Source organism: Propithecus coquereli, unplaced genomic scaffold, assembly GCF_000956105.1.
Source record: "Propithecus coquereli isolate 6110/MARCELLA unplaced genomic scaffold, Pcoq_1.0 Scaffold544, whole genome shotgun sequence".
NCBI lineage: Eukaryota > Metazoa > Chordata > Mammalia > Primates > Indriidae > Propithecus > Propithecus coquereli.
In genome coordinates, this window is record NW_012151330.1 from 1,027,045 (window position 1) to 1,044,165 (window position 17,121).

The 17,121-nt window shown below is 59.3% G+C and overlaps 1 protein-coding gene across 1 annotated transcript in view; it reads left to right on the forward strand.

Annotated features, from left to right (window-relative positions):
• Nucleotides 1–17,121, forward strand: part of PRKCZ (protein kinase C, zeta) — a 118,793-nt gene that overhangs the window by 60,154 nt on the left and 41,518 nt on the right. Inside the window, exon 5 of the mRNA XM_012657518.1 lies at nt 12,246–12,331. Coding sequence (XP_012512972.1) covers nt 12,246–12,331 — 86 coding nt within the window. The remainder of the gene's footprint in view (nt 1–12,245; nt 12,332–17,121) is intronic.

Genomic DNA, 17,121 nt, shown 5'->3' on the forward strand with positions numbered 1-17,121 from the left:
CGTGGCGCGGCGGGCACGGGAGGAGGGACGTGGGGGCAGGTCACTCTGTGCGCGTTGTGAGGGCTTCCTGGGGTCTGTGCTGACACAGGCCGCGCCGTGCGGTGTCTGCTGGGGGGGCTGGGAACAAAGGAACCCCTGATTGCGCTGGACGCAAAAGGAGTATGATGGACAGTAATTCTTTCAGAAGCGGTTTTATTTGAAACGATTTACAGGAATAATCACGTAGCACGTGAACTTTCGAATGTGGGCCCCAAAAGCGAAGCTCATAGAGCAAATGGAACAAGCCAAAGAGCAGGTTAGGGACCGGGGGACGGGCGCCGCGGAGCCCCTGCGGTGGATTCTGGTTTTTCTTTAGGGAAGTGATGTTACGAGCTGGGTACCTCCGTTCCCCGACCTCTTTTTCTTTCTTTACTTTTTTTTATTGAAATAAAACTCCATGAATCGTAAAATCTGGAGCACCCGACTCCCCGGGTTTTGAGAAAGCAAACCCACGTGTCCCCCGTGGATCAGCCCACGGTGCGTCGCAGCCCGTTCCTTGTGCTCAGTGATTTGCTGGAATGGCTCACAAAGCTCAGGGGGACACTTGACTATTTCCAGTTTATCATATGGGCACGACTCAGAACAGCCGAATGGAAGAGACGCACAGGGCAGGGCATGGGACGGGGGTCACGCGGAGCCCCCACGCGCTCTGTGGGCAGACCGCCCTCCCAGCACCACTGCGTGTTCACCGCGCAAGCTCCCCAGCCGCCGGCACTGGGGGTCATGTGGCGGCTTTGGTGCACAGGCGTGACCAGCTCAGTTTCCTTTCTTCCCCTGGAAGGTGGGGGCTGGAGCTTCCAACCTTCAAGTCCTTCCTTGGTCTTTCAGAGAACGGCCCCTGCCTGGAGCCGTCCGGGGCCTGGCTGCAGGTCATCTCGTTAGCACGCGGGGCTCTGTCCACACTCCTGGCGCCCGAGGGTCAGAGGGGCTGTGTACTGGGGAACCGGGACGTGCCCTCCCTCCGGGTGGGATGAGAACTCCTCGGACCCACACCCTTCCCAGCGTGCGGGGTTGCCAGAGCTCTTAGATTTTGCCAGTAGAGCAGATGCGAAGTGGTGTCAGGCTGTGGCCTTAGCTTGCATTTCCCTGCTTGCTGCTGAGGTTGGGCCCTGTCGCTAGTGCCGTCGGGCTGTTTAGGAGCCTCTTTTGTGAAGCTGCCTGTTCTTTTGCTCAGTTTCAAAATTTATCTGAGCCGCTCATCTTGTTGATTCACGGGTGCTCTTTCTGTATTTTGGAAATTTCTGTGATTACACGTCACAGGTATCTTTCTTCACGCAGTGGTTGCTGTCCACTCCATTGACATGTCTTTTGCTGAACGGAAATGAAATCTTGCTGTAGTCGGTGCGTCTTGTGCCCTGGCAGTCGGGCGTGGGCCGCTCCCTGGACCTGTCTGTCCCACCGTCCGCTGCCCCGTATCAGACTGTTTTAATTCAGCCTCATAATCACCATTAACAGCTCTGGTCGTAAGTTCTCCGATTCTGTTTTTCTCCAAGGTTATCTCGGCTGTTCTTGGCCTGTTACGTGTCCGTACAAACTGACTTATTAGTTAATTGGCCATTTCCAGTTGGCTTATTCATGTCCAAAAACCCGAGAAGATTTTTAAACTCGATTTCATCTGAATTTACAGGTCAATATGGGACAATCTTTGCACTATTGAGGCGTCCAACCCATGAACGTATATCTGACATTCGGGCCTTTAAATTCTCTCAGTGACATTTTCCCGCCTTCCGTGTAGTAGGAGTCCTGCATGTTTTTCGTTAGCGTGATTCCCTGGTATTTGACTTTTTATGCTATTTTAAACAGTATCATTTTCATAATTTGGTTTTCTATTGGTTTGTTTATAGAAATGTATAAAGAAATGCAATTAATCGGCCCACACTGGCCCCTTGTCCAGCAACCTTGCTCAGTTCACATACCGATCCCGGTTTGTCTGTGGACGCCTGGGATTTCCCGTGGATGCCGCCGCGCCAGCAAGCGGCAGTTCCCCCTGCCCTTCCCTGTCTGTTGCCTGGTTGCCCTGGCAATGGCCATCTTCCCAAACAACATGGGGCAGAAGTGGTGACAACCGCCGTCCCCTCGCGCCCGACTTCGGGGGAAGCCTTCAGAATTTCTCCACTAGGGACATCCTCGCCGAATGATTTGTTTGTGAATCTCCACCGTCACGTCCAGGAGGTTCTGTTTCGCTCCTGCTTGGAGATATTTATCATTGTTGAATTTTACCAAATGCATTTTTCTTTCATCTACTGACATGACAGGACTTTTCTCCTTTCTGTAACAATATGGTGAATTACAGAGACGGGTACGAGCGTTACCGGCACTGCATTCCTCCGGCGCACTCGGTCATCACACGTGACCCTTTCTCAGATTTTGCTGGGTCCAGGTTGCTGCTGCTATTTTGTTTGGTATTTTTGCAGCTGCATTTATGAAAGAGGTTGGCGTTGTTCTCCCTTTTCTGTTACGTTGTCAGGGTTTGCTATGGAGGTGTGCTGGCCTTAAGGAAATAATTGAGCTTTTTTTTGTAACTTGGGAAGATTTTTTGTAAGATTTGCAACTTAATTGTTAGGAAGAATTCACCGAGAAAGCCCAGTGAGCCTGGAGTTTTCTCTGTGGCGTGTTCCGTTTCAATTGTAGGCTCAATTTCTAAACAGAAATCAACTATTCAGATTTTGTATTTCTTCTTTTGTCACCTTTAGATAATCGTGTTTTCAAGGATTTTGTTTTTTAAAGTCTAAGTCACTATATTTATTTACACAACAGAGTTTGTGCCTCGTTATCTTTTTAAATGTAGTCACAGACTCTGGAGTGACTTAGTCCTGCCGTTGGCCAGAGGTGTCTTTTCTCTTCTTGCTTTTTATCAGGTTTGCTAGATATTTATCAGATTTATTTACCTTTTAAAATAACCACCTTTTTGCTCTGTTGATCTTCTCTATTCTATTTTTGTTTCTATTCTGTTAATCTCTCTGCTCCTGTCTTTATTATTTTTGCCTTCTGTGTTCTTCGGGTGGAATTCGCTGTTCTTGTTCCTGTCCGTGGAGTGGATGCTGAGGTCACTCGCTGCTCAGCCTGTTCCGTTTTGTGTCTTTAGGTCCGATTTTCCCGACAGCACGACTTCCGCTGCATCCCACAGTTTAGACCGTCCTTATCGCTCAGTTACAAATATTTCAGCTTCCTCTGCTTGCCTTCTTTGACTGTGGATTATATATTGTCTCATCTCCGTACATTTGGGGATTATTCAGGTATCTTGTTTTTGATTTTACCTTTGTTGCACCGTGGGGAGAGAACATACCGCGTGTGCTCCCATCTTCTTTAGGGGTCGCGGAGACTGTTTCTGGCCCAGCGCACGGCCCCTTTAATACACGTTCCACGCACATTCAACAGCAGTGTGGACGGACACCGCGTTCTGGTTTAGCGTGGCCAAGTCAGTCGTGTTCAAATCTTTTTATATCTTTTTCTCTTTGATCTGCTTGTATCACTTACCGAGAAAGATACATTAAACGTCTCCAACTTTGAGGATTTGTCTATGTCTCCTTCTAATTTTGTTAGTCTTCGTGTATTTGTGCTGTGTTAGGCGCATACAAATTAAGGATCACTATGTCTTCCTTCTGATCGATACTTTGTCATCATGAAATGCTGCTGTTTAGGACGAGAAGTATTATTGTCTGACGTGAGTGTAACGACACCGGAAAGTTCCCCACAAGGCAGTGAGCTGCAGGGAGTGTGACTTTATTTGCAACTAACTTCTTGGAAGTTGATAAACATCTTTCCGTAGAAACTGAAAATGCTGGTCTGCCTCTCAGCTATTTCGTAAAACTTTCATTTGTATCACAACAAATTAGTATCTTTTCAATAAAAACCATTGCAGGGCCGAAATGTTGTAAAATAACTCCTTCTCAAAGCACCTGTGAGGATCACTTTCCTTCACAGTCACTAACAGACTTTGATGGCAAAGGGACAGCTTCTGAGGAGACCTCAGGGGCCCAGAGGCTGCACCTCGAGGAGGTGAGTGGGCTCTCGCCGCTGCCGCCAGGCCCAGGGTGAGCCGTCACTCTACGCAGGACATGCAGGTTCTTACAGCCCCCACATGGGTCCCAGGTAGCCCAAGACCTTTTCGGCATAAGCATTTTCTCATTTTAAAAAATTCAGTAGCATGATCCTTAAACACATCCTCTGTGAGTGCCTCTCACCCGCCATCCGAATTCCTTGTGAAAGTAAATCAGATTTTTCGAAAGATGCTCAACTGTGGGTGAGGCCACAGCACATGGACGTTCTGGCTCCGGTTTGCTCGGGGCTCCTCCTGCAGCCCCCGGCCGTCCAGCGGGGCCACGCATGGGCCACGGCCGCCTCCTGTGCGCTGGAATCGTCCATGTGGCGGGAGCCGCCCGGGCTGTTTCACACCTGCGGGAAGCACTTCCCTGCCTTTCCGGGGCGGCTGTTCCAGGATTTGCCTAACTGTTCTCCCACCACGGCTGCGTAGTTCTCCCACCTTTGCTGTGACGACCTCACAAAGCGCGCCGTACGTGAGTACCTGGCAGGCGAGTTCCCACGGTGGGGTCGCCGAGGCCCGGGGACGTCCGCTGCCGCCCCAGAAGCTGTGGCGCGGCTGACTGCACGCGGGTGCCCGACCGCAGACCCTCGCCCGTGCCCGGGGCGGCGTCGCCCGGGTGTCCTGTAGGGGATTTCTAGGCGGGACGTCTGGCGCTGCCCCCCTGCTGTGTCCCCTCAGCCCCCTCCCACTCGCACCCAGCACCAGAAGAACGACGCCTGCTTCTGCAACAGGAGAAACTTTTCCCCTGGACAAGGCCCTGTTTCATAGACTTTTAAACATTTCAGCTTTAAAACAAAAGTCTGCCAGTGTTGGCGACCGTGGGGTTGAGTCTGGTAGCTGGTTCTGCCTTGGCTGGTGCAGGCGCTACCAGCAGGTCGTTTGGCTGCAGGTAACGACTCACCCGTGATTGCCCTGGGGTGGGCAGTGCTAGCGGGTGGGCCCGGGCTCGCTCCCATCTTCCCTCGGTGTGGAACCCCGCCCGCCGTGTCCGCTCGGTCAGTGGCACCCGGACGTCCCTGTCCCCAGTTGATTGGGGCATCCCGGCCACGTGACTGGCTGGGCCACGACACCACTGTTTTGCCCTTGTCTGACTGGTTCAAGCCCCAGATGAGCTATCCCTTGTTTCGGGGGCGCTGGGCTCACCTGAGGAAGGTCAGGTGGAGCGGAGGCAGCAGCGCAGAGTTGCACAGGGGCATCGAGCTCCGCCCGTGGGCACACGGGGGCGTAGAGGGACATGCAACCCCTGAGCCCTGCCGCCCGGCCCTGCCCTCCCCGGGCCACCCGATCAGCCGCCACGTTGGTGCGTCACGCCAGGGACGGGGCCCCTCCCTCCGGAGTCCCCTCACGCCCGTCTGTTTACAGCGCTGGGCAGCTTAGCGTCCCTCATGTTTGGTGCCATCTGTCCTCCACTCCTCCAGAGTGGTCTCCGTCCATCCGTCTGTCCCACACGCATGGACGCAAAAGGACGGAAGTCGGCAGAACTGGCTCCACATTCTGGCCAATTCGGGACTTGGCTGCGTCTTTCCTCTGTTTCTCTGGGTCTTTGTGGCGCCGTGGTTGCCAAGGGACATTGCTGTGCACCCCGTGGCCGTGGGAGCCGGGGCACCTTGCCCCAGATCAGACGCCCGCATCCCACCTGGCTGCCCGCTTCCTGCCGCAGTGGGCTCCCGAAACCTCTCCAGGTCTGCGTCAGTGATTTGAGTGTTATGTCTTAGTCACCTCTAAAAGCGCAGCGTATTCTAAGTCACGTTTTCTGCTGGGAAGTCGGTAGTGGTTAGGAGCAGGAGGGTGGCGCTTGCGATCTGGGAAAGTCCCCAGGAGAGGAGAGGGCTGCCCCCCAGATCCCGCCCCTGCCACAGCGGCCGACCTTGAGGTCCTCCGCTTCCCGCCCTCGGGTCCTGGCTGGGGCCGCCCCACCCACATCCTGCCCTCAGCACTGGGCTGGCGCCCATGCGGCCGGCACCGTCCAGCAGAGCAGAAGGAGGACAAGAGTCCCCTTCACGCAGCTCTCACGGGGCCACCCAGGCCCTGCCTGTGCGTAGCCGGGCCTGGGACGGACTTGCTGTGGGGTAGATGCCGATGAGCGGTGCGTCTGCAGGGCCTCTCAGGGACTCTGGCGCTGTCCACACTCTCGGTCATCCCCCGGCAGCCCCGGCCAGTGGGACCGGGTGCCTGGGGTTGAAGGCTTGGGTGGGGAGTCCCTCCCCAGACCCCCGACACGCGTCACTTGGTTGGTCCTAAGACTTCTTAGCTCTGGAAACAGCTTTCTTGACCATTGCTGCTTCTGTGTCGGACTCTTGCCTGGGACGACCCGGCGTCCACTGTGTGCTGGGGAGAGCCGGCAAGACAGGTGCGGCTTAGAATCCGTGGATGTCACTGCTCGGGAGGAAGCTGAGCCTGGGGGTGGCAACGCCTGCACCCTCGACGACAGCGCTCCCTGGGGACCCCTTGCCCGCGGACACCTCACTGCCTCCTTGTCCGTGCTGGTCACCGACCGGGGGCCACCACAGAAGGCGCTGGGCTGTCCCGGTGCAGCTTGACCAACCCGTGCCCTGTCCCAGGCTCTGCAGGGCCACGATGCAGCGCCGCCTTGTGCTGCGCTGGCCACGCCGCGTGGGGGCCTCAAGCGCTGTCCTGACCCGCTGCCGGGAATCCGGCACCTCCCCCGTCCTTCCCAAGCCCCAGGGAAGCTGTTGGTCTATTTCACATTTCACGGCCTGTTGCTCGGAGCTTCGTTCTTAAAATGTGTTTTCTCCGCCTTGTCACAGCGCTGAAAACGCTAGATTGCCATGGAAACTCAGCTCGTTAGAATTCCTGTGACCATCCTAATTATAGAAATTCAAAGACGAGCAAAGAGCTCCTTGAGGTTGTCGGAGTTAAGGCTGAGAGAAGCGGCCCACACACTCGTTCCCCGCGACGCACTGCTTGCCGCGTCGGGGCGCCCACGCCCAGGAGGTGGCGGGAACGTGACATCGGCCAGCCCCGACCCCAGAGCCCAGGCCCCTTCTACCCCGGCCGGAGCGAGGTCCGTGAGGGCGGAGCCTGTCGCGCTTGCCTTTGGGACCGTCTGCTGCAGAGGGGACAGTGCACAGCCTCGCTCGCCAGTGGAAGCCTGGGCTGGGGGCCGTGCCAGAGCCCCCCGGGGCCCCGGCAGGCCTGCGCCTCCCTTCACCACACTGGCTGTCACTCAGGTCAGGAACAGGGCTGCCGTTTTCCGGGCAGAAACCCAAATTCTGAAAACGCGACTGTGGCCTGTGCCAGGAGCAGGCAGCCGGGTCCCCTTGGCCTCCACCGTGGCGCCAAGCTGGGTGCCCACAGGGTGGGCTCCAGCCGGCCGTGTCCAGCCCCCGGCACTCGGGGAACCTTCTAGTGAATTGGCCAAAGTTTGAGATTTTGGTTTTTGGTGGCTGCCATTGTGGGAACAGGGAATTTTCGAGGAAGCTGCTCTGTGGACCCTGAAGCTAAGAGAACAGAAGCCCAGTCCCGGCGTGAGAGAGGTCAGGCCCGTCCCCATGGAGGAGCACCCGGCCCACCTGGCGCCCTCGCGGTCGACAAGGACATCAAGCAGGGCGGGCTGAGGAGCTGTCACAGCCAAGCGGAGCCAGGGGGACCCAGTGTCGTGTGGGACCCCGTGTGGGGTCCTCGGGCAGGAGGAGGACACTGGGGGAGAACCAGGGAACCCTGAATAAAGGGCGCGCCCAGTCAGTCCCGGGTCGTGCCGGCTCACGGACCGTAACAAGTCACACTCGTGAGGACGCGAGTGGCGGGGAAACCGTGTGGGGCCGACGGGAACCCTGCTGTCTTCGCAGCTTTTCCGCAAATCCAGACTGTTCTGAAAAGTTACTTATGTAAAAAGATAGTTGAGGAGGGCCCCGGCCGGAGCTGGAGCTAAGGCCCAGGAGGCACAAGGCCCCGTCTCGGCTGTGCCGCGAGTCAGGGCTCAGCAGGCGTCGCCGTGAGGGCGCTGCAGGGGGCCCCGGAACTTTCTGTCCTGTCTTTGCAGCTTCCCTGGGCATCTAAAATTATCCCCAGATTAAAAGTCGTTTTCTAAGTGAAGGGTGCCCTGCTGTCCCCGTGACGCCCTGTGACTCAGGCCACCTGTCCAGGCGGTGAGGTGGGTGGGACCGGGCGCCCCAGGGCTCCCCTGCTCACCCGCCAGGGCCTCTGGAGGAGCCGTCCCAGGTGACCCTGCAGGGCCGGGGCAAAGGGGAAATGCCGTGCATGCCCAGACCCCCCGGAGACCCTGGCGGTTGAAGTTCGAGGAAACATGACCAGCAGGGTGAGTATAGAGACTTATGTGAGGAACAGGCCATTCCGATTGTAGAGGCAGGAAGTCCAAGCTCTGCAGCGCGGGACGGCCGCAGACCGGAAGGGGCTGTCTGCCGTCCTCCGAGGCCCTCACCTGCTGGGGTGAGGCCCACCCGCTCCGTGGGGCACCTGCCTGCCCAACATCTGCCCACTCAGGTGTTAACCTCCCCCCAAACCACTTGCAGAAACAGCTGAATGACGCGTGGCCCAGCCAAGTGGACACGTAAAATCATCCATCACCGGCCTATCCCCGTCCACTCGGGCCCGTACGCACCTCCCTGCACCACACTCAGGTGAAAATAACAAGGTCGTGCTTCTGCCTGACGTGACGCAGCGATCCCAGCAACGCTCTGACGTCCTCCCGGAAGAGGATCGTCGGGCACCGCGGGATCCGTGGCCTCATCTCCGTGGTCTTTACGCCGCTTTAATCCCTACTTCCTTCTCGCTTTCCTCTCACGTTTGCAACTTTTCCGTCTTGGGGAGCGGCGGCGTTGCACCCGTCCCCTGGCTCTGTGGGCCGCCTGCTCTGCCCGCATCCCGCCTCAGGGGCCCCGGCCACCCCGCACATCAGCAGGGAGCAGAGGGCAGGGGTTTCTTTGCAGACTCAGCTCTTTGTTCTTTCTGTAAGTCCGGTTCGCTGTATTTGCCGTGGAGTCCAGCACCTGTTCTCCCCGCCCAAGAAACATCCGAAATGAGTCCTTAAAGCTAAAAAGGTGAGGTGGAGTATTTGCAGATGAATCCGAGGGAAATGTCTGAAATTAGTTTGTAGCCACGTCCTTGCTGCTGCCTCTGCCCGCCCTTCACAATTTTAATTTTACATCGTTTAGTGTGACCTTTGGCGCTCACCAAGAACACGTGCATTATAGAGCATCACGGCAGTGGACACGGTGCCCTGGGCGGGGTGGGGACCTGACCCAGAGGCCACCACGGTCCTGAACTGGAGATTGGCTGTTCGCTTGCTGGAACAGCTTTGTGGCGTGGCCGTGTGTTCTGAGACGAGATACTCTGCTCGCCGTGCTTGCTTCTTGGCTTTATGACGAGGCGTTGAGTTTACGGGGCCCCGGGGTTTGGTCCCCCGTTTCCAAGGTGCACCCGGGCGGTGGCTGGGGTGAGTGGGGTTTCCGGGGGATCCACATTTCGTTGGAGACCCACACACCTGTGTATTCATCCGTGCTCCTGCCCACGAACTCAGGATCTTCAGATGTTCTGGAACGTTCCCCAGTCCCGTGAGTTAGTTTCTCTTAGGCTTCGGTTTAGGAGCGGTGGAGTCGCCAGGCACGAGGGGAGCAGACTCCGCTCTTTGCAAACACCGTCTGTGCCTCCGTCCTCTGAGGTCGGGATTGTGGGGACCGGCTTGTGCCAGCCGCTCGGGTGTGGAAGGCGCCGGTGACCCCGCGGTTGATCTGATGACTCACACGGTTGAGCTTCTTGTCAGCCGCGCCTCTGTCTTCTGTGAAGCGCCTTTCCTTGTTCTTAGTCCTGTGGCTTTTTCCTTCTGGGTTCTCGGAGGTTCTTCCACATCCCCGATGTCCGAACCGTCGCCCCGCGAGGGTGCGCGGGCGACTAGAGAGCATGCGGCCGAGTCTCCACCTGACCGTCCACACACGTGTTTGTCGCCTTTTTGGCTTGTGCTTTTCCTGCCTCAGAACTCCCCCCTCAGGCTATTAAGATTTTCTCCCGTACTTTTTCCTGAATTTTGTTGTCATTTTGCTGCTCACGTTCACGTCCGCATCGCCTGAGGTCCGAGTGTGTCTGTGGTGTGAGGCGGCGCCTCAGTCCGTTCCGGCCGCTGTGCCGGGCACGTGACTCACACACAGCAGGAGTTTATGTTCGCGGGTTCTGGGGGCCGGACGTCCGAGGTCGGGGAGCCGACACGGCGGGGTTCTCGGGGGGCCCCTTCTGGGCTGCAGGTGCCGCCCGGCTGTCCTCCCGTGGTGCAGAGAGAGGGGCCCGGTGTCCCGTCTCGTGAGGGCGCCGCTCCTGCGGGATCAGGGCCCCGCCGCACGCCCCGAGTTACCCTCAGCTATTTCCTCAGCAACCCGTCTCCAGACACAGCCACATCCGGGGTTGGGGGAATTGAGGGACACGGTTCAGTTCACCAAGCAGGGACCAGGATGATGTGCCGTCGCCACTGGTCCCAGCCCCTGTCATGTCTGCGCCCCGTCACGTCTGCACCCCACCACTGACGAGTCTGTTCGCCCTACTGGGGCTCCCCAGTAAACCTTGGCCTTGAGTCTCTACTTCCGGAGGCTTCACTGGAACGGGAAGGATGCCAGGTGGGTGCGGTCAGACTCTTGGGACACGTGCCGAGTGGAAGCCGCCAAGCCAGCCTTGGTCCTGGTCTGTCCTCCTCTGACGAGCTCCACTTCCTCAGCCTCTGCCACTCTGTGCCCTGGTCCCTCTGTCTCCAGGGACGTCAGGCCTGCAGGGACCGGCGTGGGCTGGGCTTCCCCAGGCAGCTGGGCAAGGTGGGCTGTGCCGCCGTCACAGGCACAGCCCCTCGGGGGCTACCAGGACCCCCCTAGCCGAGGGCAGAGGGAGCAGGGGTGCTGCCGTCCCTAGCAGCGTGTGCCTCCCGCGGAGCCCAGGCCCGAAGCCGGGCCGGGTGAGAAAGGGGCGAAGCGCTCGGCCCCAGCCTGGCCCGGAGCTTGTCTGGGTGTCTCCTCTGAGGCAGGAATCCTTCGGGGGTCACTGGCCGACTCTCTGGCCTCTCAAACCCCAAGCCACACTCTGGGGCCTTGGAGGCCACGGGCCAGTCCTAAAGGGGGGCTGGGGGGGCCGGGCCGCCCGCGGGCTCTGAGGCCGCCGTTCTTCCCGGGCTCCTGCGACCGAAGGGGCCTGACTTCCTGGTTTCGCACCAAATCTCGCATTCGAAGGGAGAGAAGCAGGTTTTGTGATCGCCGTGACCTGATTTCAGCGGGTTCCAGCCAGAGCGGGTAATTTGCTTATTTTAAAAACATTCCATTACAGTTTCCACTTCAGTATGTTTGTGGCGCTTCCACCGGGCTCATGAAAGTCGCTTTGCCACGGGGTTTCATGAGAGCACAAAGCCTCCCCTTGTACGCTGCGTTTCTGAAGGTTTGTGCTCGCACACGTCCGCGCCGCCGCGCTCCACAGTCAGGAGCGTCTCGGGAGGAGGAAGTCACAGCCTGGCGCCGGCGTTTCAGGGAGAGGCTTCCTCTCTCCAGCTCGAATCGCTGAACGTGGTATGAGAACGACGTTCCGCTAACTCGCGATCCAAACCGAGCGCCCGGGGGGTTTGGCTCTGCCCCTGCCCCCAGAGTTACTGGGTTAAAGGAAGCGCAGGCAGGGCGCCCGCGGCCTCCCGCGTCCGGTGCGCGAAGCCACGTCAGTGAAGCTCAGCACTGTGGGCTGGCCGTGGGCTCCCGCGTGGCGGCCACTCTCCCTCCTCGGACGGCTACGTGCAAACATCATGGCCCATTTGAACTGTGTCCCTGTGCGGAAAAAAGGCCGGGTTTTCTTGGCGCTGCCTGGGGGCAGGGTGGTGGGAAGGAAGACAAGCGCAGGACAGACGGGGCTTGGAGCCTTGGCCGGGCGATCTCACGGCGTGGCCGCCCACGAGCACTGTCCTCACGGTGGAGCCGCCTGCCCCGCGCAGATGCCCGGCTCACCCTCCTTCCCGGCGGCCGTCTGCGGCAGCCGCAGCCACGGCAACACGAGAATCGTGAGGGGCAGAGAGGGGGCAGCGCGGGGACGCCGTCATCTCAGTGCTGGACCCCGTGGCCCCGGCCCCGGCCACCTGGACAGGCGTGGCCGTCCCCGCTGCCCCTTGCTTGGGGAGTGGGCTCGAGGCCGCGATGCTGTTTCTTCACGCCTTTCTCACCCCTTCTAGAATCCATCTACCGCCGCGGAGCCAGGAGATGGAGGAAGCTCTACCGCGCCAACGGCCATCTCTTCCAAGCCAAGCGCTTTAACAGGGTGAGTGGCCCCCGCAGACCTGCTGCAGAGCAGAGGGAGGAGGAGGCGCCCGCTGCAAGCCGGGCTGGCAGGATGGGGCAGGAGACGCCCTTCCTGGGCGCCCGGAGCAGCCTCTCGCGGGGCCTGCGCGGGGCGCAAAGTTCCCTTCGGACCTTCCCAGGTGGGGGTGGTGCCTTCATCGTGTCCCCGGTGTCCCTCAGCCTGCCCGACGATGTGACCCTTTGTCACATCCAGAGTGGGCCTGTGGCTCCACGGGTCACACGCACGCGTGGTTTCAGCTGCGCGCGGTGCTTGCTGCGGGCTGCAGGGCTCTCTGAAGCCCAGGAGCTCCAGGCCCCGCCCTGCCCGGGCCTCCGTCCTTCGGCCACCGCCCGGCCCTTTCCGGGGTGTGTAGCTCTCCGTGTTTCTCTTCATGATGCTTTTGTGTTCTCCAAAATTAGGCAATTCAGATGGTTTTGTGATTGAGGGGAGGTGCCCGTGGGAGCCTCGGTGGCCCTGGAGTCTGCCCTGCGCAGGGAGTGACTTGGGGTGCGTGGAAGCACACCGGCCTGTCCCCACCGCGGGACTCTCTGGGGAACCCCCAGCGGCCCCCTGCGTGCCACTGCCCGGCAAGCCCCTCACTTTCCTGCCAGGACAAACACTGCCACACCAGGTGGCCCAGCCACCTCCAGCACGAAGGAGACAAGGCCACTACATTGCCCATTCGGTCCCAGCCCTGCCACTTCCTCTGGCCAGGCACCACACTCCCTGGGCCTCGGTTTCCTCACCTGTAACGGGGGATGATGACGAGACAGGCGCACAGGTGGTGCGAGAGCCGTCGTCAGGAGCCCCCGTGGCTACCTGTGCGCCCCCACACCCACATGCCACGCGGCCTCACGCCTTAGTCCCCGTCTCTCCGGAGCAGCCAGCATGGACGCTTCCCCTCACCTCTGTCCTCTGGGCCACCCGGGCGGTTCTGGGGGTGTGAGCCACTCCTCTGGGACCCCTGTGTGCTCTGTCCCTGCCACGTGGGAGCTGATGGCGGTGGGGTCGGAAGACCAGCCGAGTGACTTTGGAAGGGTGAGGAGGCCACCAGGCTCCGGGAGAGCAGTGGGCTAGCACTCTGAAAGATGAGCTGGGCATTGCCTGGAGAGCCCGGAGGACTTCCCAGAGGAGGAGACATCGATTATACTGCCCGGGAGGTCAGCACAGAAGAGACGCTGCGAGCACCCCGGACGTGGCAGGAACAGGAGAACCCGGGCCCTGTTGGGGAGGCCCCAAGGCCCCACCGTCTGAGCTGTGGGCTTGGGGCAGGTGGATGTGAGTGAACGGCTTGGCCAGGGCTGGTGATCAGAGCGTGGCTGGAGTGGCCACATTGTGGCGTCTGTGGGGCATGGTGCCAGGGCGAGCCGCAGCCCAGCGATTCTGCCACAGCCAGCCAGAGCTGGTTGCTCCCCGATTCCCCTGCGGTGACACCCCCGCCCCACGCTCGGGCCCACCCGCGCGGCCTCCTGCACAGACACGCTGGCTGGTTTCCCGGGACTGCCGGAAGCCACCACAACCTGGGCCACTTAAACCACAGGCATTTACTATCTCGGTTCTGGCGGCTGGAAGTCCAAATTCGAGGTGTGGCAGGGCTGGGCTCCCTCTGACGGGGCGAGGGGAGAATCCTGCCTCCTCCAGCTTCTGCGGGTTGCCGGCAATCCTCCATCTTCCTTGGCTGATAGAGAATCACTCCGGTTCTGCTTCCCGCCCTGATCCACTATGACCTCGTTTCGTTTAACTAATCACACCTGCAAGGACCCTTTTTCCCAGTAAGGTCACATCTGAGGTTCTCAATGGACCTGTCTGTGGGGGCACCCTTCGACCTACCAGGTGCCGACCTCGGGGCCTTTGTACGTGTGAGCCGTCTGCCCGGCCTGCCCTCCCCCACATCCTCGGAGCCCAGACTCTCCCTCGTTTTCTGTCTCTGCTCAAACATCCGTCCCCCTTCCCTGTGCCCCCAACGTTGGACACTCCTGCTCTTCCCCACGGCTCTGTACTTGCTGTCTCCCTGCTTAGCGTAGTGTTCTGGGGCGGGGCTGCGCCCTGTTGCGGCTGTGTCCCCATGCCTGGCACACAGCAGGTGCATACTAAACACGGGTGTGTGCTCTGTTGTAACGAATGATTGGAGGAAAGTCATCTGGGGAGACCGGGGGCTGCGCTGTGGATCGAGAAGGAATGGCTGCGTCTGCAGGAATGAGCAGGACTCTGGGAACCAAAGCCCACGCGGGAGAACCGCGGCCGCGTGTCAGACGCCTGGGGAGGCGGGCGTCACCGAGCAGACAGCCTTGGGAGGTCACAGCGGTGGCAGGATGCAGGATGATGGGCCCACGGGCAGGGTGGGGACATGGAATTTTGCAGTGAGCCAGCGGGACACAGGATTGAAGCTGGCGGCTGGGAACGTGGAAACACAGACGTCCTACCCCCGCCCCCCGACGGGAGGCACCGCTACCCACCCCTGTGCTCATTTTCAAACCAGCCAGCCAGCTCCGTGGCCCAGTGGCTTCTCGCTCTGTGAACCTGGGAATAGAGAGGGGTCCCAGGCAGATCTGAGCCGCCCACCGGCTTATCAGAGAGAGGATTCTGGAAGCCTGGCCCTCGCATGTGCCGCCAGCGAAATGCTTGTTTCCGTCCTTTCTGGCTGGCTGACTAGTCCGAGGCAAGTCCCTCAGCCCCGGTGACACGGGCCAGGACCGGCCCACAGGGGCCGTCCGTCCCGCGCAGGACGTAGGAGGAAACTCTCTTTCGCCGACTGCAGGTGCAGCCGTGAGTGACGCTCGGCCCCCCGCCTGCCGCCCCGCCTGCCGCCCCCGCCCCAGACCAGCGAGCAGGACTTCTCCTTCCCAGGGAGCATGTGTGGGGCTCACCGCGGTCCCACCTGCCACAGCGCAGCCCCCCAGAGCGCAAACAAGCAGGTTTTCAGAAACTTGGCCACGGCGGGCCCGACCCAAAGGACCGCGACTTAGCTGTCCGTGGAAGGAGGGGCGCTGTGCCCACAGCTCACCCGCGTTGGTTCCCACCTGCTTGTCCTTGGGCTCCAATCTCGCTTTCACCCTGCGGCGGCTCTGGGCACGGTTCACCTCTCGTTGGTTACAGGACGGCTCAGATCCCACCACTTGTCACTTAAAAGGGGCATTTCAAGAGCCACATGTTCAGTTCTATGGGAATCTGCAAGATTAAAGGGGAGAACACCCGCAAGAAGAGATAATTTCCCGTGTTCCTCACTGGCGCTCCAAGGACAAAAGCAACTGGGCGTCACTCAGGACCCCAGGTCCCGCCCAGGTCTCTCTGCGCTTGAGTGGCTTCCCCAGACTCTCCTCACGAACGGCTCGGCTGAGTGAACCACAGGGCGGGAACCAGACTCAGGAGAAGGGGATGAGGAGGGGCCTCCCCAGTAGAGGCTGGCACTGTGGTCCCCAGAGCGCCCTGGCACGGGTTGGGGACATGGTGGGTGGGGCAGGACTGGCCGGTCAGAGCCTGCCCTGGAGCCCTGGGCCGAGCATCCCCGCACAGGAGGAGGGAGGGTCCCCGGGAACCGTCGCGAGGCCATTGGCTAATGATGGGAGGAGGGTGGGGGTGGGGTGCGGCTCCTTGCTCTCCGGCAGGTGGATTGCAGCTGGGCGGAGGTTAAAGCAGTCGTAGTAGCCGGAGGCCACGCTGGGCTCTGCAGGAAAACTGGGCGATGAGGACCGGGGGTCTTTAGACTCCATCCCGGGAAGTTTCAGATTTCTGTGGCTTCCAAACAAATCAAATACAGAAACATACAGAAAAATGTCTGTGACAAAGAAGACCTAGAAGAGAAAGATCAGAACTCACGTTGGTGTTGACGAGCTCCCACAAATTGGTATTCGGCAGATGCCGGGCCCTGAGCTAGAGCAGGTGCCAATGTGAGCGAAAGTCAGACCGTGATCGTTTGTGAACAAAGACGACTTGGCCTTCGGGTGGTGGGAGACACGGGCCCTGCTTTCTGGAAATCGCTTAGGAGATACGCGGCAGTGGCTCAGAGACGTCCCGTCCTGTGTCTCCAAAAGAAAGAACCTGTCATTCGAAGGTTTGCTCAGCATTCTGTTGACAGGTGGGGACGGCATCTGCAGCTGCTGTCACTCCTGTGCTGTGAACAAGCCACCCACCACTCCGGGGCACAGACCACAGCGGTTCGTACCCCCGGCCCCTCGCTGGTGGCTCGTGGGACACTCCCGCTACAGGGACAGCTAGGCGGACGGTCCAAGCACCGCAGCCCCTGTTGCGAGTGGACAGGAAGCAGAGGGGAGACCTCTCACGTCCTGGGAAGGGACCATCTGTAGGGAGTGAGGCTGGGGCGGGGAGGTGCCCCCCAGGAGCGGCTGTGCCCATCAAGGCCCCCCCACGCTTCGGGGTCCAAGCAGCGCCCCCAGGCGTCGGCAGAAGCAAACGCAGTTACTCTTCAACCCAGCCTCAGAGGATTCCCGTGGATACGGGATCAGCGTCTGAGTTCACGGTCAAAACCGCAAAGCTTAGCGGGGAGCAGGGCTTCCCAAGCAGAGCGGCAAAAACCCCGCAGAAGGCTTGGACCGGCTGAGTAGAAAATAAGTGCTTAATGTGTTTAAAAAATTAAAACGGGTGATTGAAAATGTGAGCAAGGAGCAAACTGGCACATTTGAGACAGACTTAAAAATGTTTTTACTTTGTTAACCTATTAATTCCTGTAAATTTCTGAGAATAGAAACTTGAGGTTTTGCTTTATTTTTTAATGGTACATTTCCCGAAATGTTGATAATTCAAACACAGAT